Genomic DNA, 21,469 nt, shown 5'->3' with positions numbered 1-21,469 from the left:
GCGAGCCTGGACATGGGCTCTGACTATAATCTCTCAACGAAGGGCGACAAATAGGGCCGGCGGGTTCGGAATGCCGGCTTTCGAAGCCGGGCAACCGGGATGTACAATAAACCCATGCGCTGCCTTCTCGTTGTGTTGTGTCACTTCCTGGGAGACGAGCGAAGCACAGACCGATCGGGCGGCCACAAGTAGTGAAGACAACTCTAACTGGTGTCCAAATGACGACTCCAGAATATTCTCTCAACACTTGGACCTGTCAAGGCTCCCGATGGTCTTAAAAAAAACGCATAAAAGAACCAGGGACATGGCACGCAGGTGCACACGGTGACTGCTGAAATCTGGGTCGCCGCCGCTCGCAACGGCCCGACGGGTAAACTGGCCGCCCCAGTAACAGAGACGCCTCCGCTTGTGGCGCTGAATGCAGTACTCTCGTGGCGCCGCCTGGCCATTGCCGGCTGCCTATTCGGACGGACATCGAAGGAAATACGTCGCTGGTATGTCTGCTTGCAGTATAATTCAATTCAATTCATGATTGACTCTAGTTTGGAGAAGGAGACAGGGAAAAAAACTACATTACGTAGCTTGACAGGTCCCTGCTTCCCGTTATGTCCAACGTTGGTCATGCCTCGCGAAGCATTCCAGCGTTTACAGATCCACAGTCCGGCACGAGCGTGTTCGTCGTTAAAAGAAAAAAAAAAAAAACGGCACTGTTATGGTAGCAAGTGGTCCCTCTGCCGTGTCAATTTTATAGCGTAGTAGTGCTACTTGAAAGCAAACAATACGTAGGCATTGCCATGAGAACTGTACTATGTTCACTGCTAAGCTGGCAGGGTGATGGAAGGTATGTGCTCGTCGGGGTAGTGCACGAAAGCACCCTACGTCAAAATCCCAGCGTCAGATGCTCCGCCTTGTTTTTGCCTCGGTTTCAGATTTGTTGCGGCATTCTAATTTTGTTCGTTTAGCCTACTTCGCGCTTGATATTAGTGATGCAGCGAAATTGACGCAAACTGTGTTTTCGCTACCACCAGATTGAAATGCTCGTCATTGTTTTATAAAATACACAACTCTACAAACATTGGCAAAACGTCACCATTATTCAATCATATTTTATTGTAAGACGGTCGAAATTCAAGGCATGAAACTAGGGTGTACAAACTGGTTCGGGTTGAATAGCACGGAGTCATTTTCCCGTGTACAATGCGAGGAAAAGCTACGACATACAGGCTATCTCTGCAGTATTGAATCAAACGACAGCACTGCGTTATTCGATTTGAAGTAATATTTGCACATCCGAATCGTGGCACAGGTATATCCACTAAAGTGTCGTTCATAACTTTAGAGCTCTTTAGTCCTCTCAGAAAATTTACTAAGTGAGCTGCAGTCACTGTTCGCTCATGACGAAATCAATGTTTCAACCAGAATTTTAAAAAAAATTGGTGCTTGACTCGTTAGGAGCCGGAAAATGTATAGCAGATGTCCTTTAGGCTGGTTTTGGTGTGTCATCTTTGCACCGGTGATCTTAAATTCTGCAGGTTTCTGCCATAGCAAAATGGCAACGGGCGACCACGGCCCCGTAGGAACTCTTTCCCGACGTACGGTCGGTTTCTCCGATGCCCTGGACTGGAGGCCACTGCTCTTCGTAGAGCCAGTCATCGCGGAGAGAGCTTGCGCCCTGTGTGGTGTGCTGTGCAGGAAAGCGGTCAGACTGTGGTGTGCGCATACCGTCTGCTCCGACTGCTATGCGGAGTGCGTTGAGCGAGGAGGCACCTGTCCCCTCGATCAGGAGCCATTCTGCGAGGACGACCTGGATCGACTGGAGTGCTCCGCCGGCTACATCATGAAGCGCAGGGTGAGTTGTTGACTTTGTTCCACCTGTTGACCTGGGGATGCCAGTACACAGCCTCTCCAAAGGCAGTGGTTGATTAACTGAAGCATGGCTGTGCAGCGTGGAATGAAGTGTGAATAAAAATTCATAAGCCTCATGAACTCTACGAATGAGGTCGAAGTGAATTTTTATCGTCTCTTTATTGCATTTTGTGCAGGCATACTTCAGCCAGTCAACCACTGCCTTCCGGGGATGTTTTTACAAACCATTATTTGCACTTTCCTTGCGATAACTTGCGGTGGCTGTGACACCCCACGGCTTTGACGGCTGCGTGGTAAACCACCTTGGTTAACCGGCGATGAATTTAGGTAGGCAAACAGTGCTGGATATTGGTTGTATTTTCTGAGTATTAAGGTACATAAAATGCCCCAAATTCCTCTCATAAAAATGTGCGAGAAATACTTCCGACCATTTTCAGTTTTGTGTCGACTATACACCTTTCCAAGAAACACTCGACCCCAGAAGCAACAAACCGTTTTCGAGCCCAGTCACTGACTTTGAGGCTAGACTCTCACCGGCGTCTCTGCTAACCCTATCTGAGTAACTGTGATTTCAATAGGGCGCAGCCTGCGTAGGCGCTGCCTGCGTAGGCGCAGTTTCAAACGCTGCTGGCAGCTAAATTTTCGCCTTTTCCCGCTATATTTTGTGTTTCGTGGTGCATGTATTTTCATTGGGAAAGCATTGTACCACATTTGAATTAACAGAAAAGCAAAAAAATTATGTAAACTATTTTTATTGGGTACGTGCGCTACAGAACGAATGCGACTGGAATGTTAGTTGTCGTGTTTTGTTTTTTTCTACAATAAGTTTTGACGACACCGCCCGATTAGCCACGTGTCAAATGACAAAGCGCTTAGCTGTTGAAAATAAATTACAACAAAAGATAGCCGAAAGGCATGCATTTTTCACACTCACAAATTACATGTTTACCAATGGACAAGACACGAACATACAATTTAGAAAATTTTAACATTCGAACAATATATTGTATGTACCACACCACGCAGCATTACCTAAAAAGAATTTATTTGAGAAACATCTCAAATAACACAGTCACAGTTGACGACAGTCACATCTTGACGATCGGACGGAATCCAAGCTGACTTCGTTTTGGGGCACTTTTTTGGGAGAGCTTCCTCTTTTCACAACAGCACCAAGGCAAAGGAATAAACAGGACTGACCAGTTTCCCACCCCAACGCGGACAACTATTTTTGGAGAGGACTCTGCTCGGATTATCTCCTGGAGGGGGGAGAACAATTGTAATTGTTCGCAAAATTACGTCGAAGGCCGTTCAACATCCTTCCTCTCCTTCGTTTCCCGTGAATGTTGAGCAGAAAAGCTTGAATGGCAGGCACTTATCAGCCCTATTTCTCACAGCGGAAGATAACACAGAAAGGGTACGCAGCACGCATAAAAAAATTAAGTGGAAGCTTTCAAGAGGGTCCAGCAAACGTTGAATGCAAAACAGCAAAACATGGGTAGAGAATCGCGCTGAGCGAGTTTTCACAGTCCAAGAGAGTGGCAGAAAATTCCTAGCTGATAGAGGGAGCCAGGGTCGCACCAGCCGCATCAGCGTCAGCAACATGGCGGCAGCCTAGGAGCGTTTTTTGGAAAGGTGTATAGTCACTGACGAGTCAAGAACTCTGGAGAAGCTTTGCCCACAGGGTTGTACTCACAGACACAGCTGGGACGTTTTCTCACAGCACATTTATGTCTCGTTGAACGAGGCTGTTTTAGCATAGTGTCACTTTCAATCGTAGCTTACCGTGCTACTAATTACAGGGGTGCCAGGTTTTATGGATGAACAATGCTGCTTTGAAGGCATCAGTTCACTGTACAGCCTTCATTTATAAACACCATAGTCAGCTGAAAAAAGAGCAAATGTGCACATTTTATGCAGCACAAACTTCGATAGTGATGACTGCAACCTTTTCAGGACACCTCTCAGACGCCACTGCAAACAAACGTTGAGACTGTCATAATTTTGTGATGTAACGAGGAAAGGGCTAACAAACAAAAGCCGATACCAGCATGACTTCGTCATGTAAAGTAAACCTAGGTGGGTAAAGAGCAGAAATAATGCTTCATGAAGTCAATGTGATAAACAGTCTTGATGCTAGGTGTACTGTCATTTTGGGTTAAGTTTGTTCTTAGGGTCTTGAGGTCAAGAGAGGGAATGAAAGGTTTTGGCTTTCAGAGTAATATGAACTCTTTTGAAGGACATGCATTGCTGAATTCTTGAGTTGCTGCCAACTGTAGTTTTATCTAGAGCCACTCTATGCTAGCTGTAACTGTCACTCGCAAGTCTAGGCAAATGGATTAGCAGAGCGACACCAGAAGCAGCAATGGTAATCTTCATTTCAGTCATGAAAAAGCATCATGGCAACCAGATAACTGGCAGCTATTTATAAATTTTACCACTTCATTCGTTGAAGCATGTTGATTGAAGCTTGGGACATGTTGATGTAGTGTGAATATAGGCATGAGTTATTAGCTTCATACATAAAAAGAAAGGCTCTCGTCAGAGCATTGTTGGTATGTAGGACAAACGGAAGACTCCTGGATCCTGTCTTACTGCACAAGCCATCTTTATGTTGGTACATGTGATTGTTTCCTGCCCACTGTACTATTAGTGTACTATTTATTACCTGGCAGTTAAATATGCCATATACAATGGCTAGTTGTGCCTGTACTCCGTTTCACCTTACGTCCGAGCACAGCGGATGCTACAAGCCATCGAAGCTTATCCAAGGCCGTGTGAGTGTCACGTGACCTTGAAGAGGGGGCGCAGCACGCGCGGAAAGCGTGTCACGGGCTACGTCGACAGAGCGGGATTGTCTAGGATAGTCCGTAGCATCCGCTGCGTCTGGATGTAAGGTGAAACGGAGTATAGTATGTAGCTCCCAGTAAATGAGAGAAACTAAAGCTTAATTCGAATAGACAAAGTACACAGCTCTATAAAGTGCAGCGAAATGGAAAACATGATGCATTGACATAATATAATATCCAGCACAGTTAGTGTAGATCGACTTGCTGTGTGCAGAGATTTCGCTTGGAAATATCACCTGCTTTCATTTTGTATCGCTATGAAACCTGTGCACGCTTGTTTGCGTATGCTACACAGGTTTCAGTGACATCAAATGGTTACTTCACCAAACTGCTACACACATAGCACAAACTTTTTTCTTTCTTAAGGTGGCCTGCTGGAATTTGCCTAGTGGCTGCAACTTCATTGGCCCCGTGTCAAGCCTCCTGGATCACTTCAAGCAATGCACCTTCCACACTGTGTCTTGCCCTCAGTGTAGCTGCTCTGTGGTGCGGAGCAACATTGTGAGGCACTGCAAAGAAGGCTGCAGCATAGCTCCAACCATGGATACAGTTGCCAACATCTCCCTCAACCCTGATCACGGCAGCATTGAACAGGCACGCAATGAACTTAAAGAATCCCTGGGGAAGATTTCTGTAGACCTGACGTTCCTGCAGAGCAGCCTAAACCAGTGCTCTGAAGACATCCGAGCAACAGGTACAAGCTGCAAAGACCTGCTGGAAGACCAGTTTTCCAAGCTTAATGACCTCAATGCACTCATCACAGCTGGCTTTACCGAAAAACAGCAGGCACTTCAGATTGTTGATGCTAATGTGGTCGCTGCTTTGGTCACAGCTGGCACCAGCAACCGAGACCTTATTGTTAAGGAACTGCATGCACAGAGCGACCAGCTGATCGCATCCACTTATGCAAGCTGCAAACAGCTGCTGGAAGATCAGGCTAACAGGTTTGGGGATTTGACAGCGCTCTGCACAGCCGGCTTCAGCGAAGAACAGAGAGCACTCCAGAGGGTTGTGGCGGATGTGGAAACCACTGTCAGCACCAACAGAAACATCATGACGAAGGAGCTGCGTGAGCAGAGCAACCAGCTGATGCCAGCCAGAGGAGGGATGTCCCAGAAACAGATATGCATTTCTACGGAAATGACATGTCGCTGGGATTTCGGGGATTGGGCATCCAGGAAAGCGGTAGGGGGATCGCAGTATGGCAGTGGATCCTTTGAGAGCACCTCATGTAAAGTCTTTGGTCACAATATGGTCCTTGTTCTTGACCTTTATAAAAAGAATAGTGGGGACATTGATGTCATTTGTGACGTCAGAATCTATCCTGATGGCAGTGATCGAGAGGTTGATTGGCCCTTCAATAAGTCATTGGTATTTGGAATTAACCATCCCACAGACGGGTCAAAAAGTATTACTAACAAAATTGGGGCTTATGGGAACAAACGTTCTTCCTTGAAGCCTCTCTGCACTGTAAAAGAACTTGATGAAGGAATGTTTGTTTCCTTCAATACACTGCAGTTGTTCTTACAGGTTCTGTCATAGCCTGTTTATTGCACCTGCATTATTTGGTTGAAATAATGCATATATTAACACAAAAAAAAACTTACGATTTCTTTTTTTTTTCTTTTTGTAAAATGATTTGGTATGACATTTTTGTAAAGCTCTTGACAAAGCCCTCCAAAAAGCAGCTGAAATGTGTATCCCTATACTTTGAGCTGCAACAAGTGCAATTGCGTATTTCGAGGGAGTTAAGCTCCACCTAAAAGATGTACAAACATATATAAAATCCTAGGAAGCCAGTTCCAACTGTCACTCTATGACGGATTGCTCCTCGATTCACTGAAATAAACCTAGACATGTACACACTATGCATGCCTTGGATGAGTGCATCAGTGTAAAGAAAGACAATGTACAATTCTTTTTTTTTTTTTAATCTCACATTCTTGGCCACGGCTATCTTTGCTTGCATGTTCCCACACTTGGTCTGTTTCTTATGCTTCATTTTTAACACCTAGGTTATTTTCCGCTTACCGTGCATTAAAGGTGTCACGAGTCATGACACGAAAAATCAACAACCTAGATCATTTCTTATGGGAAATCTGCATTACATAATATACACACCGAGTTTTATTATTTTAGAGCTCTAGTAACTCTAATTGTTATCCTTTTAATGCTCATAATTTGCATCCGGTGATTAGGTAAACCCAACGAATCTCTGAAGTCGCCGGCCGCCCATGACCCACTCTCTCCTTTCTGTCGTCCTGTCTTCAGCGCGAACTTCCTCTTTGGATAACGCTTTGGCATAGCGCGAGCTCCCTTCGTGCACGCGCAGCCAAAGCATGACGGAAGGCAATGAGCGCATGTTGGAACCTCGGCATCCGAAAGAGAGACCCTGCGCTTCTTTAGCGGGTTAAGCAGCTTGAAAGGGGAACTTGCATTGGGGTTCTTCTAGCCCTGGGCACACCTTGTCCTTGGGACAATATGGCGGCCATTGCGGCCACTAGAAATGGGTTAGATAGCTAATTAACAAAAATATTTAATTAAAATGTTTTTTTTTTTTTTTTTTTGCTTAATGTATTTGGAAAATTGAGGCTGAGCAAGCTCGTCTGCTTCTTTTCCAGGGGTTGTGGTGACGTCAGAACATCGAGCTCTGATTGGCTCTGATTGAGGGACAGTGGGTGCTCAATGCAGCTTGCTTTGAGGTCTACCCACTATTCTTCAACCAAAGCTCGGCGTTCTGACGGCACCACAACCCCTGCAAACGAAACACGAACTTGCACACCGCGTACGGTCTTGCAGTGCCGTGAAATATTGAGAAGCATTTATAGTGGGTGCTATAGGGCGAGAAGTGCTATCCTTGTGTGCGACTTCAAGTCGCGGGAGTTCCACGACTGAGGTAATCTAGTATAGTGTTGGTTAACACGAGGCAGCGAGCGAGACAGCTCGTGTTCTGCTCGCTCCAACCCGCTGCGAGGATCGCGCGTGCAGAAAGGGTAAAATTCCCACGATGCATTGCGGCGGCGTAACAAATATATCTGGCGAAGTTGAGGCAATTGAGTGCGACTTTCCGAGCTTTTGCTAAGGTGCCGCGTATAGGTGATATCATCTAGTGATATCATCTTGCTCTGTCGCGGATTGTTTTAACATTTCTGGAAGACGGGAAAAGCGTCTCCCGAGATTTCGGATAAAACTTCAGATAACTGGCAACAATGATGTTGAGCGCCAAGATGGCTGAAGGGCCGATACTTTATAGCATGCCTATTTAGTAGGTCCTTAACTACACCTTGCAAGGTAACTACAGATAGCGTCTTAGTTGGGCGCCACCGCCACCGAGTCAGCTGTCTTTCTAAGTGCAGCGGAAATACTTGATTCGCCTGCCCACGGCGCCGATGCGCTTCTCAATGGAGGATGCAAACGCTGCCCAGGGTTGACACCGTCGACGTCACCTGCGCCATTTACAGTGCGGCGTTCTCATCGCGACACTGTTAGCGCGAACACGACATCGGCGCATTTACGCATTTTACTTCTAAATAGTATTAGCGAGTACGAAATTTTATCGCTTACATTATAAAACTAAATGAGCTCTTTCCGTTGCAATAATAACTTGGATGACATCCCTTGGTCTTAAAGAGTAAAACTGGAAAAACCGGCGATCGCTTGTTCGCGCGCTAACAGTGTCGCGCTCTGTACAACCTTGTCAGCCATGTGCTCTCATTGCTCCTGAACTTCTCACGTCGTTGCGTCCTTCCGTCGGTTGGATCGGGCGTCTATCATTGAACCGTTGGTTTGTCGCAGGAAGGATCTCCCGAGATGAACGCGGTCACTGCTAATGGCACGCTCTCGTGCAAGGTCGTGCTGACAGTGGAGCAGCTGAAGATGTGTCAGGAAAGAATGATAAAAGAGGGCAGTGTATAGGGGGACATTTTATTTGAAGCCCCTTCATGTTTTAAAAGTAGCGCAAGGTCCGTCGAAGCACGAGACACGTGTAACGTGCAGCCCTTGGGAAGATCATGGCGGCATAGCGCCGCACTGAGCTGGATTTTAGACGCCATGTTCTTCCCAGAAGTGGTGCGCGGCACGTGTCTCTAGCATTTCCACAACAATGAATGGCGTCACTTTTCCCAGGATACAGGGGCTTTAATCTTAGTTTCAACTTTCAAAACTAATGAACTTGTATAGTTACTACAATTTTCATAAGTCACTTGAAATTTTCGACCTGTCAAACAGACAGATTCGTGTTGAGCAGAGCAGAACACAATTGCTGACAAGGTTCGTACAAGATTCAATAGAGTTTTAGTAGATCGTTCCCATGACTCCGATAACGATACCCGATACTCCGCCACCGCCTCCCTTGCGCATGCATAGTATCGTTATCGGGGCTACCGGGGGTATCGGAACGATCTACTAAAACTCTCTACTAATGCAAGCGTGCAGCTGTGAAGGAACGCTATTGACACCTTTAGTGGAGGCTGAGCAGTTTTTTTTTTTTTTTTTCAGTTCCATAAAAGCTTTTTTTTTTTTTTTTCTTTTTTTATCATCTTGAAACAAAAAGTTTGAGCGAAAAATAACTTCTAAAAATTTGATTCATTAAAAAAAAAAAAAAAAAGAAAAAAAAAAGGCGTGTCTACACTTGTCGCCTGAAAGCTTTTGATCATCGAACTGGCTCATGCACGGCGGACTCTTCACAGCACATAGTAGTTACACCAGTGAGCCCCAGGGTTCGAGCCTGTCTATCGTTCGTGCAACGCAAGCATCGCTCAAGGCTGCATGTTTACGCTTGTTACCTCGTCCCAGTTTTGTACAGCGGCACAGCGATACCATCAACAGCGCAACAACGTCGAAGGGCGCAGCCATCTTGATTGTCGTCACTTCTGGTACGCGGTAAAACATTGTTTTGGTCTCTCCACGCCGCTGCGTGATTGTCACACATCCTTGTTTTGCCTCACGTATATTTTCTCGCATGTTCCAGGTTGAAGCGTTTTATTATTTTTTCGTCCCGCATACCAGGTACGGACCCACGTGACTGAGAACAACAGGAAACGGAAAACGTCTCTATACGTTAGCAGGATTAGGAGCAGAATCGCTCACGCAAAGGCAGCGCGCAGAATGCTCGGACCGTCACAACACCGCCGACACCGTAAAATCTGGTGTGCGAGCGGGCCAAGGAGCGGGCACCCATCAAGATACCTCCTCGTCCGAGCAGCAGTGGGCGACGCGGTTCATATAGGTGCTATTCACATGACGTCACTTGCTAGGTGTGCTGGCGTCGACAACCGCGGCCGCCATCTTCGAGGTCTCTTTCTCATCTCGCGTAGGCCGATTGCGTGCCGCGTTTCGCCTGATCGTTTCTTTCAGCGTGGTTTAGCCGCATCTTACAAGTTTAAAGCCACCGTACTAAAAGCCGCCGAAACAAAAACACGCAAAACGCGACCTCAAGATGGCGGCGCGACGGTGGCGCTCCCTGGCAAAATCGAATATGCACATTCAGTGAATACCACCTATAGCCTATAGTTTTAGGCCCAGGCATGCGTTTTTGCCTCTGAATCGCGGCCAGCAAGTCCTCGTCCTCACTGTCGCTCCCGATTTGACGATTCAAAAGCGCCAACGACAAAGCCTGCTTGCTTGATGGCCGCCGCCATCTTGACACTGAAAACCTGCCTATTTTCTCAGTGCGCCTCCGTGCAACACTCGTGCACACGCCTGGCGTGCACGCCGCCAATGAAACACGCTTATTGGCGGGGAGCTCAATGAAGGATGCAATCGCCATCCGGTGCGCACACGTGGACCCAAGGAAAGACGCTAAGAGCTTCCGAGAGCTTCCGAAGTTTACTCAAACAATTCAGTGATTTCTACGGAACCCTAAAGCTCGTTCATACTTCGTTTCACCTTATTTAGAACCACGTGGAATGCAAGGTTTTGTGCCATGACCAATGACCAGACCGACTATTAACTCGGGTGACTCCGCACATGGTCCGGTTTAAGATGAAACAAAGTGCAGGTTCTCTTCTGCCTACGACGATTCTCTTGTGTGGACGACGTTTCCAGCCTTGATGACGCATTTGATGGTTCGATCGTGGCACCCGAACTGGTAAATGAGGTGCTCCCACCTGCAAAGGAAAAAGAAAGAATTCGATCGTAAAATAAACATGTGAAGTATGAGCTCTCACCCTATTAGTCTGTATCAGTGTATAGGTCAGTGTAAAGCTATAGCTGCGCAGGAGTATACAAACCATGAAAATAAACGAAGAGCTAAATCACCTTGGCTACACCTAAAGAAAGATATACGTCCTATATTTGCAGAGGAATTTGACGGGAAATGTTTATGTGCAAAAATTGTTTGTTTTACGAATATCCGAAAATATCTGATAACGATTTACGTTTAACAAAAATCCTAGGAAGGAATAGCCCACAAAAGTGTGCACCTCTGAACCTTTCTTGCCGCTTTAGAAGTTTAGCATGTCGGACCTAAGTACAGATTTATTAAAAAAATGAACACGCCATCCACGCAGAATGGGAAAAGGAGAGCTTTTTTCGAACCTGACATAATCATTCGCTCAGTGAGTATCCCGCATACTTGCATTGCCATAGTCTATACTGACAAAGCCTGGCAGATCGCCATGAGACGCGGCCGCCGAAAGTGGAAAGGTAGAGCGGCAGACAACGGATGAGAGGAGAGTCATGTAACGGGCGCCCCGCTGCGGCGAGACGCCGAAACACACTTCTCCCGAGCGATGGTATGTCCGCTCGTATTCCTCGCGCGCCTTCGCCGCTGCAAATGCTGTGCGTTCACTACCAGCTTCCCCGAGAAATGCTCTGTGCCACCAGATCCTCGCTCTCCAAATCTGCGGCCAGGCGCCCTATGGCTCCGTCGTCGAACTGCCTAGGCTTTGTGAGTGTAGAGGAGGCTATAACATTGCTGATCTCAATGGAACGATCAGTTCCCTTTCAACCACCGTTCCGTGCTCTCGACGAGTCAGTTACAATCTCCTTCAATCGCTCGTTCTATTCTGACCAAACTTGGACGAATTTATGGTACCACGCACGTCCTCTGCTCCACCGAGTGGGCAGTACCTAGCATCCGGCTAGCGTACATTTCAAACGCAGATGCGCAGATTTTGGTATTTCAGTTGTCGTGTATTACTATGCTAGATAAAAAAGACTATCTGCGTGCAAATAGAAAAAAAAGGGAAAACTGTGTAAGACTGGCCGGTCTCTCCGGCGAAAAGTGAATCCGGTGGCTGTACCTTTTTTACTATACAAAGATCGTACTGGTGTAGGCCTTTAGCGACCATGAGTGGATGTCTGAAATAATAAACAAAAACGTGCGCTCTTGCCGCAATACACGCAGTAGTTGAGGGTAGTACTACCGGCCGACTCAACTGCTATTTAAGTAACGGAAAAAAAGATATGTCAGTTGATCATTTACCGAAGTAGAACAACCGAGAGCTCTAGGCTGATTTTGGATTAGCCATAACTATTCTAAGAACGCGAACCACTTCACAACGGCAGCCACGAGCGAGAGTTCGATGTTCCGTACGGCCCGCCGATACAGCCCAACGATGGAGAATGGCAACCTCCCGTTTTGTCGTCTGCTAGCGGAGTCGGGCGCGTGCCCTCTCTCTCGTTTTACCCCGCCGAACCCACTAATTTCCCGGATGTATGGAGAGGGCGCTGCTGTCGAACAAAATGGTGCCGCCCAGAGAGCGCTAATTGGAATGGTCTATTGGCGACGTGCGCGACCGAAAGCGTCGCTGTGGTCGGCCTTCCACGATTGGCCCAAAAGCTGACTATGACGTCGGAAAGGGTATACCATCGACGGAAATAAGAGGAATGAAAGAACTTTAATTTCGACGGTGTTGGCAGTGTTGCTTTGAGATCGCAATGATTTCAGGCTTCCACCATGCTATTTACAAACACCATCGAAATTGTTGTTCGCAAGGTAATGACGTCACAAGGGGGAACCATAGGAGGGCGCCACCAAAACATCTCGCCTCTAATAGTCGGTTGCAACCTAAGAACGAAGGGCAAGGGTAAGACGGGCCGGGGAGGAGGAAGCAGAGGGAATGCTGGAGAAGAGAGGGGGAAACCTCCTTCTCTCTTTAGCGTTCCGTCTGCTTCCTCCTCCCCGGCCCATCTTACCCTCGCCCTTCGTTCTTAGGTTGCAACGGACTATAGCTTGAAAGGCTCCTAAAGAGCATGCATGCATACTATATAAAATTTAGAAGATTGCTGACATTTTTCTCAGACGCTTATTACGCTTATCTCGAAAGTCGTGCGTGGTCGGTCCCTGAACCTACAAGGTGTCTGGAGACATCTCAAAACTCACGATGGAGCTTCGACGACGACTAGGTCGGCCATCTTGCCAACCTCGATGGAGCCGTGGGTCCCGGATCTACCTAACGCGGCCGCTCCGTTGATGGTCGACGCTGCCAAGGCTTCCTCGAGGCTCATGTGGCAGATGATGCAGGCCAGGTACATCACCATCGGCTTGGAGGTATACGGACGAAGGGACCCATGCGGTACAAATAAATACATGAAAATCCTTGCATATATCATCATGATCATCATCCTTCTTATCGCCGCTAGTCATGAATGATCAGAGAAGGTATATCGCAGGCATACTGGCCTTGACACCTTTGGACGTCGCATTTCCTTGGTCAGGATGATATAATGCATATTAATGGATTAATAGCCCCAGTGAAGATATTAACTAAAATTTGAAATGCTCTATTCGATGTCGCATGCGTTGGTCGCTGTAGGAAACAATCTACTCGAAATGTGCATTACTTTTTTGAAAAAATTATCTTGAATATTGCTCCCCGAAAAATACATTCGTCAGCAATTTACGCACGTTTCTTTAATATCTACCCTGAGTTCTACATATTTATAATTCCTTCGAAATACATAATTGACTTTTACCTCAGAGCCAGGCTTAAACGAAATCTCAATTCTAATTCACGCATTGATATTATATTCATTGTGGCACTCCCTAAGCCGGAGAGTTAATCTCATCCGCTCCCGGCTAAGCAAACTGAACGTCCACTTCCATGCGCGTATACGTGATTCGCCTTCTCTGAAGCCATAAAGTTCTGCCCATTCTGCACGCCCAGTCGTCGAACGCAAGGGGGGCTCTCCGAGTTGTCCTGCACGCAGCGCTATCTTTATTCCATACCTTCAGTGATGCATGCTTCGGTATATCCTGTGTGCTTCGAAAGTGCATCAAAAGAGCAGCATTGATTTCATATATGCACTATATAGACCGGACAAGTGATATGCCCGCTGCTCTCATTCAAGCGTCATTGCTTATCATACACTGCCGGTGCACCCAGACGTAAAATGCGGAGTCACCGAGTTGTGGAAACATGTGCGACGCGGGATACTCCGCAGAAGAGAGGAGTGCGCATGCTCAGAACGTTCAAACATCGCGGGGGGAAATCGGAGGAGTTGAGGTCGTGCGGTGGCGTAAAGGCGCTGAGCTCGGATTGGAGGAATAGTGACGCAAAGGCTAGCTGCCTCTCCCTGTCACTATACTTTCAATCCTCGGCACTTGGACGGCGCCGGACGCTTTCGCCATGCCTCTTCTCCTTCGAGTTGCAAGCATGACGCCCACGCCATCACCCACCATGGACGTGCAGTACGCGTTCGGGTTGAAGTCCGAGCCAAGGGCGACCGCGACCCCGGCTTGGATCAGGTCCCTCACTGGCGGGGATTCGAGCCTCAAGATGAAGGCCGTCGTCGGCAGGATCACCGCCGTCGTGCCAGCTTCGGCCATGGCTCGCATTCCCGCGGGTGAGACACGCTCCAGATGGGATATGGCCTCGGCTTTGAGCGATGCCCCCATCTGCGTGCGGGGAAACAAGAGAGTCCGTCGCGATCAGAGCCTGCACCCACTAAAGTAGCGAACTGACAAGGAGAAGAGGCTCGATGCATCCGCGGTTTCAACCAAGCGACATCTGATTCCAGTTCCTCGGTTTCACGCTGTGGTCGCTTGGCCGGGACTGGAGCCTGCGCCATTGCCGCGCTCTGGGGCCCTTGAGGGACACGACTCTAGCATATAATAGAGTAACTTTTCACACCTTTCAGGGTGTAAAAGGGTGTTTTACACCCATGGCTACACTCTTTCAGCACCTTTATCTCGATTAATAGTACCTTTAGAATTGCGAAGTAGGGTTTGTTGTATGGAACACCCTTTGTAAATCACTGAAGCAAGAAAATAGTGATCCTTTATACCACTAGATCTATTTCTCAACCTGGCAGATTGACTGATTAATTCGTCCGATATCACTGGTAAGAACGCGTAGCAAAAAAGTAACCGTAAATGTAAAGTTTATTCAACAAGTTTTTATTGCCGTAATCCCCTCCATACAAGTACAAAAACAGATGTTTTTTTCTTGTTAGTTAAATTTTTTTGTTTCGCCGCACTGCTGCAGCGGACGGCTGCAGCAGCGGACGGCTGAGTGTCCGCTGCTGCAGACCAAGATGTCCATAACCAAGTGACTCGTCCGACTCCCGTCGATCAGGAGGTTCCGGAACCGGAAGCATCTGGTGCCGTACAAGCCTCCAGTGGCGCCTGTTCCAGAACCTCCTGATCGACAGGAGTCGGACGAGTCACTTGGTTATGGACCTCTTGGTCCGCAGCAGCGGACTCTCAGCCGTCCAGCAACCCCTGACGTCGTCAGTCAGAGACCCTTGGATCCTGAGTCTGAAGTAGTTCAGAGGTCTCGACATGGTCGGGCGATAGTCCGTCCCAAAAGACTCGACCTACAACTACGGTCTGTGTACTCTTTCCAACGTTGTAGTGTTGTTGTGGTGTCGTTGTGGTGTTGGGAATTAAGAGTTGATGGTTTTAGGGTTTTAGGTTTTAGACTTAATTGGTATCTTCGGTTTTGTTAGGAGAGATGTACAGTAGCGCCACTAACCTAGAGGGCGCCACGTGTTTGTTAAGTTGGTTATAAATAAAGCTGCCGGGAGCGAGCTGCTTCGGCTTTGTCACCGGCTCTCGGACTCTGCGTGTCGTGTTCCACTACACTAACTGAGCCTCATATTAAAAAAAAAAAAAAAAAAAAACAGCGGATAAGCAGTGAAGAAAACACAGAGCGCTGACTCCGAAATGATGTATAGATACAATACATCAACTGGACCCTGTGTTCTCTTCTCTTCCTCGCTGCTTGGGCGCTGTTATTATATAATGATAAAAAATATTTTGCTCTTTCCTTTTGCGTTTTGATTTGATTTCAATAGGACATTATTTTATATTTTTCGTTTCTTTTGCGTTCTGATTTTGCTGCAGTAGGATGTTACATAGCTGACGAACAAAATAAAAGGTAGAAATTGGGCTCAACGCTCTATAAGGCTAAACAAAAGCTCGACGCTCGTGTTCAGCGTTATATAAATATTTCTTACTTGATGATTCTTTGATACGAAAATATTCAATGATAGACAAACTGTAAAAATGCAAATTATTGTCAGGATTGTTTTTGCGGAATGGATCGATCTAGATCGTCATAGTAAAACTGGTCTGATGTCAATCATCTGATTTTTATTCTCCACCCTGAGATTCATACCTCAGTTCCTCCGATGCAGGACAGCTCGTCGCTGTGGAAGTTGAGGCGCAGACCGAGGCTCCGGCCGGCCTGCAAGATGCTCCTGGTGCTGTCAACATCGAAGACTCCTTCCTCGCAGAAGACGTCGATGTTCTCGACGTTCAGGGTGCCTTCCAGCATCCGCCTCTTGATCTCCGGTATCTGCTTGCGGACGATGTCCTCCGTGGCTTCTCCCACGGTTTTTCCCCTGTCGGCCACAAAGACAATCGCGCCAACCCATTTTGTGTGCCACAATTTAAATAAAAGGAATTGGCACGCCCATACATGTTGAATAACATGTTGTGGTGCGTCATACCAGTTTGATTTCGTTACTTCGTTGACGCGCCTGAAAGCCTGTGGCAGACGCCAGATAATAGGGAGCTTTAGAAGAGCGTTACTATAACTCCGATAACGATATCCAATATTCCGCCGACACTTTGGCACATGCATCACCTTGGGTATCGCTATTGGAGGAATCGGAACAATCTACTAATATTCCCTAACGCTTTGTGCATGCATCGCATTGTTATCGGGTATCGTTATTGGAAGTATGGGAACGAGCTACTAAAACTACATATTAGGGAGTTTTAGTATAGCGTTTTGTTAACGATATCTGATAACGACACGATGCACGCGCTAAGGCATCGGCAGAGTAGCGGGTACGTTATCGGAGTAATCGGAGCGATCTACTAAAACTCAAAAACAGGACTCGATTATGCACCGGCCTGTGTTTACAGCGCGTTTACAGCGCAAGTCTGCCTGCCAGTGACCTTGCGCCACTGAAGAGCGCGGTAGAAATTGATCGTTAATTTTGGCATTTAACTTTCGCTTACCTTCCACTCAAAGGCTATTCTGAATTTAAGCATACCGAATAGCACGCCGGAAAGACTAAGACCAGGGTATTCAAAAGATCTACTTTAGTTTGAGCATCTCGAAAAATCGGTGGCTACCCCTTTATCTCAACACGTAGCACCTTTCGGCCACACGTATCCGGGCCATCTTTAGCAATAAACTGTAATTTCATAATCATACATTTATATAAAAAAAAAAGAATCCGACATTTTATGGAGTGTGAGTTGGCTCACCTGGGCACCGCATGGCCGCCACAGTAGGTGCTCGAAATTTCGATCAGTGTCCGAGCCCTGGCCTCGTCGATGACCCTCAGCAGCTTGACTTCGGACTCGAGGTCCAGACCATAGCCGGATTTGGCTTCTACCAGGGTGGTGCCCGAGCGAAGCATGCATCCGAGCCGATCCACCAGGGAATCCAAGAGGCTTTCCGCGGACGCGTCTTTGGTGTGGTCGACCGTGAAGTGAATGCCGCCTCCCTGAGCGTGGATCTCGAGGTACGATGCTCCGGCTAACTGTCGACGTTGCCAAATGTGAAGAGCGTTTTAAAGGGATACTTAAACAAAATTTGAAATCTACCAGTCGCCCCCACTGCAGCCTGTAGGAGCGACTGCCCCCCCCCCCCCCCCCTTTTCCTCCAGTTCCGGAGCAGCTGCCTGACCAACTGCTAAAAGCTTTAAAAAACCCAAGCGTAGTAAAAAAAACACGTTTTCTTTTAATAATTAGGAGCTGGTTATCTGTGGATCCCAGGCGCCACAGATGTCCCATGATGTCATGAACGACTGCAAGACATCTCTGGAACCTTAGAGAATCCAGAGGACGACCCCAGGACTATGTGCGCTGCCACGAAGAAGCATATTCTATTTCACACGATGGCGAAGTTGGTTCCACAGTTCCGGGCCGGCCAGTCCAGAACTGGTAAAGGCCGGTCCAAACCAAACCGAATTGCGGGTCCCGAAAACCGCCAAGTCTTCGCGACTTCCGCTATCCGATACATTTGTTAAGGTGAGAAAAAAGAATGACAAATATATATATGATCCTCGATCGGTACCACCTGGCACAGCCGATATTAAAACCAATTCGATATAAATGAATTTGATCCACTTAAGTATGTCACACCAACTCGCCCAGGCTTCAACCTTAGCAGAATTTGATCCCTTGATCAACTGGAAATTTTACCAAAAAGTCAATTGGGAACTGAACTAAGCTGGGCCACACCAAGAAAAGACCGACTGGGAGAAAGGAAAAAAAAAAAGGAGTTAGTAAAAAAGGAACAGACTAGAAAGTAAGGGAAAAGGGAACAGGGAATAAAAAACGCAATAAAAAAAAAGTAAAAAAAGAGAGAGATCGCCGTAGTGATAATTACTTTTCCCCTCCTCCCAAAGAAAAACTTCAATCAAGGGGTCCCCCCTTCAGTAGAGCATTGGGCCTGCAAAGCCTGGCAGCTGGCCGGGAAACTGACGCGCAGCGGCCAATGGGAGCCTCGTCGACCCGCGCCAGCCAATGGGACCGGAGCAGAAAACCACCAGCTTTACTCCACTCCTTTGGGATCGGGGAATTTAGGTGCTTTTGGCCAGCTAATGATTTCGCATTAAAAAAAAATTATGCGAGGAACCGTATTCCGCCACTCACCTTCATTGCAAACTCGTGCACGCGGTCTCCAGCCCAGACTGGATGCGTGTGAGAGTCGACGAGACCTTAAAAATGAAGGCGACTTTTTGCAGTGATTTATAGAGGAGTTGTTAAAGCTTTCCCGCGCAGCCACCATTCTGACTTAGTAACAGGAATTTAATGATGCCCGTATCGTTGCCTGTGGTTTCCGAACGCCGTCTGATAAACTGAACTCGGTAGTGCCGCCTGGTAAACTGAACGTTCAGTTTATCAGAGGCGAATACCGTCTGCGTAAACTGAACGCGGTACGAATTTTTAAACATTTCAATGCACGGTTAGATTATATAAACCCTTTTCAAAAATCACATACCAACTAAAAAAATGAAAAGAAAAAAAAAAACGATTTATTGCACAATGTTGGAACAACCGACACCGCGGAACGTACAAGTACAGCGAGCGGTAGCCTCGACATGTACTCTCGCGGCACGAAAGCTCGTGAGCCGGGACGCATTCGAACCCAAGAAGCTCGCACCCCTGTCCGTCATTGTGCAGGAATTCCACAGCTTCCAACTGAGGGCTTGCACTTTCGAAAGGGGTGAATAATACGCGGAGCAGACGGTTTGCCGAGGCCAGGCTGCATCTAATCGAATCTCGTGAAACAAATCACGCCCTGGCACGCGCTGCCTCTCGAGCGCATCAGCGCCCAAGCTGGCAGCGCCGGGCCAACGCCGGGCTCGCCACTTTCACGCCACAATATTGAGGTCGAGCGTCAGTGGACTATTTGCAGAAATATCGGTTCGAGAGTAAATGGATTTGGCTCCCTCTCTTTCTATAATTAATTTTGGCCGAGCAAAGAGGCTAGACGGTTTCTTTGTATGAACTTCGGGGTCGAAGACAACCCACGATCACGATGGAGCGTAGTTCGGGGGAGCCGTATCTAGGCCACAGCGACTCAATGGGCAAACAGGATGTAGCTGACGTTTTGGGAGTATTTGTTTTGGGAGTCGAACGGGTAGGAGAGGCCTTGTGCGCGCGCTGTTTTCTAGCCACGTCTTGAACCCAGTCGCGTGTCTAGGTGAGTTGAAAAAGGTGGATTCTCTAAAGACTCCGCCCCCCTCCCCCCTCCCCAACATAAAAATTTAGAGATGTAGCCTTTAGCTTATTATCTAACTAATTAACCAATATCGCCTCTTTTATGTCACCGCCATGTCCACCAACTTTGCCCCGGCGACAAAATAACCATAACGCAAGCGCCCTATGTGTATTGGCGACGTGCGCGACCGAAAGCGTCGCTGTGGTCCGCCTTCCACGATCGGCCGAACGCTGACTATGACGTCGGAAAGGATTTATCATCGACGGAAATAAGAGGAATGAAAGAACTTTAATTTTGACGGTGTTGGCAGTGTTCCTTTGAGAGCGCAATGATTTCAAGCTTCCACCATGCTAATATTTAACAAACACCATCGAACTTGTTGTTGGCAAGGTAATGACGTCACAAGGGGGGAGCCGTAGGAGGGCGCCACTAAAACATCTCGCCGCTAATATTAAAAGGAGCCCAAGCTAGCCAAAATGACTATATGGGCCCAGATGGGTTTTCGACAGCTTGTGTCATGCATCTACTGCGAATAAAAACAATTGATTGGTTGGTCGATCAATTGAATAAATGAACTCTTGATTGATTGATTGGTTGATCTGCCATCGACGGTGGTAACAGCAAAGTAACCACTGTGTGCAGGTGCATGCAATATCCTTTCAAGCGAATTCAGATGGCCTTTTGGACAAAACTATACTTCTTGTAAAAACATAGTTTTTTTTTGTTTTTTTTTTACAAGGTGTGTGTTAATTACAGAGCAATGTGGTGTGCGGTTTCGTACACGAATAAAGTTTGCCTTACCGGGGATCACACAGCAGCCCGTGGCATCGATGACGTTCTCGAACTGGCATCCGCTGAAGTTCTCTTCGATCGTTCCGCTCTCGTCAATGGCGGCTATCATGCCAAATCTGTTTGAGATGTGTGAGTATGATGGATTAGAATAGTGTGCTTGTTGTTAGGCGGTTTACATGCTAAAATATTATGTTCAAACTTTCGACGCACGACAACGATGTATAAGTGCTCCTCAAACTTAGTGCCGCCATTCGGTTGCCAAACTATTCGTCTATTGTGGGCAAGTCAAAGCTAGATTGGTCATTGCAGCAGCTGGAATATTTTCCTCGGGCTGGGTTATGGTCGGAGGTTCAAAGCGTCACCACAAAGCTCGACCGGTAGGCCCAGGTGCCAGGAATGTCACAAAAAGTATCAAAAGCGGACCATTTTGTGGCGGCCGCGTTAAGCTTGAGGATCACTGTACAAATACCCAGTGGAACGATTCGACTAGTGTCACTGAATACATATTCAGTGACTCTTGATTCAACCAATGTGAATTATTATACAGTGTGCATAATTTTAAATCAACTTTCTTTTTTTTTTCTTTTTTTTTTTTTTAAGGGGGTGAGGTTTGACGTGGTGGTGTCTTCATGTATACGTTCGGCGGACGTTGAATGATATATTAATCGTTATGCTAGGCTGACTAGTTAACTAAAATTTGTTATTTATCTTCTTAATTGTTGGTTTTAAGAGCCATGTTGCAATTGTAGTATAGACTGCAATTACTTTTAGAGGTCAGACCAACTTAAAGAATTTGCGAAAAGGAAATGATTTTTGAGAACGTCGTCA

At 47.0% G+C, this 21,469-nt stretch overlaps 2 protein-coding genes across 2 annotated transcripts; one reads left to right on the top strand and one right to left on the bottom strand.

The window, feature by feature from the left end:
- The first annotated feature begins 408 nt into the window (after window positions 1-408).
- LOC121832934 lies at window positions 409-6,257 on the top strand. The gene is made up of 4 exons (XM_042288864.1): window positions 409-494; window positions 1,533-1,849; window positions 5,082-5,951; window positions 5,997-6,257. The coding sequence occupies exons 1-4, from the start codon at window positions 419-421 to the stop codon at window positions 6,255-6,257; spliced, it is 1,524 nt and encodes a 507-aa protein (XP_042144798.1). The 5' UTR covers window positions 409-418.
- A 4,394-nt stretch (window positions 6,258-10,651) lies between these two features.
- Window positions 10,652-20,892, bottom strand: LOC121835178 (probable imidazolonepropionase). The gene is made up of 8 exons (XM_042289158.1): window positions 20,880-20,892; window positions 20,651-20,797; window positions 18,778-18,842; window positions 17,383-17,660; window positions 16,280-16,505; window positions 14,338-14,556; window positions 13,042-13,202; window positions 10,652-10,822 (listed from the first exon to the last, which is right to left on the bottom strand). The coding sequence occupies exons 1-8, from the start codon at window positions 20,890-20,892 to the stop codon at window positions 10,726-10,728; spliced, it is 1,206 nt and encodes a 401-aa protein (XP_042145092.1). The 3' UTR covers window positions 10,652-10,725.
- Between the last annotated feature and the right edge of the window lie 577 nt (window positions 20,893-21,469).

Source organism: Ixodes scapularis, unplaced genomic scaffold (assembly GCF_016920785.2).
Source record: "Ixodes scapularis isolate PalLabHiFi unplaced genomic scaffold, ASM1692078v2 PGA_scaffold11__112_contigs__length_91849675, whole genome shotgun sequence".
Classification (NCBI taxonomy): Eukaryota; Metazoa; Arthropoda; class Arachnida; order Ixodida; family Ixodidae; genus Ixodes; species Ixodes scapularis.
Note: the sequence above shows the minus strand (reverse complement) of the source record. Positions and strands in the feature narration are given on the sequence as shown.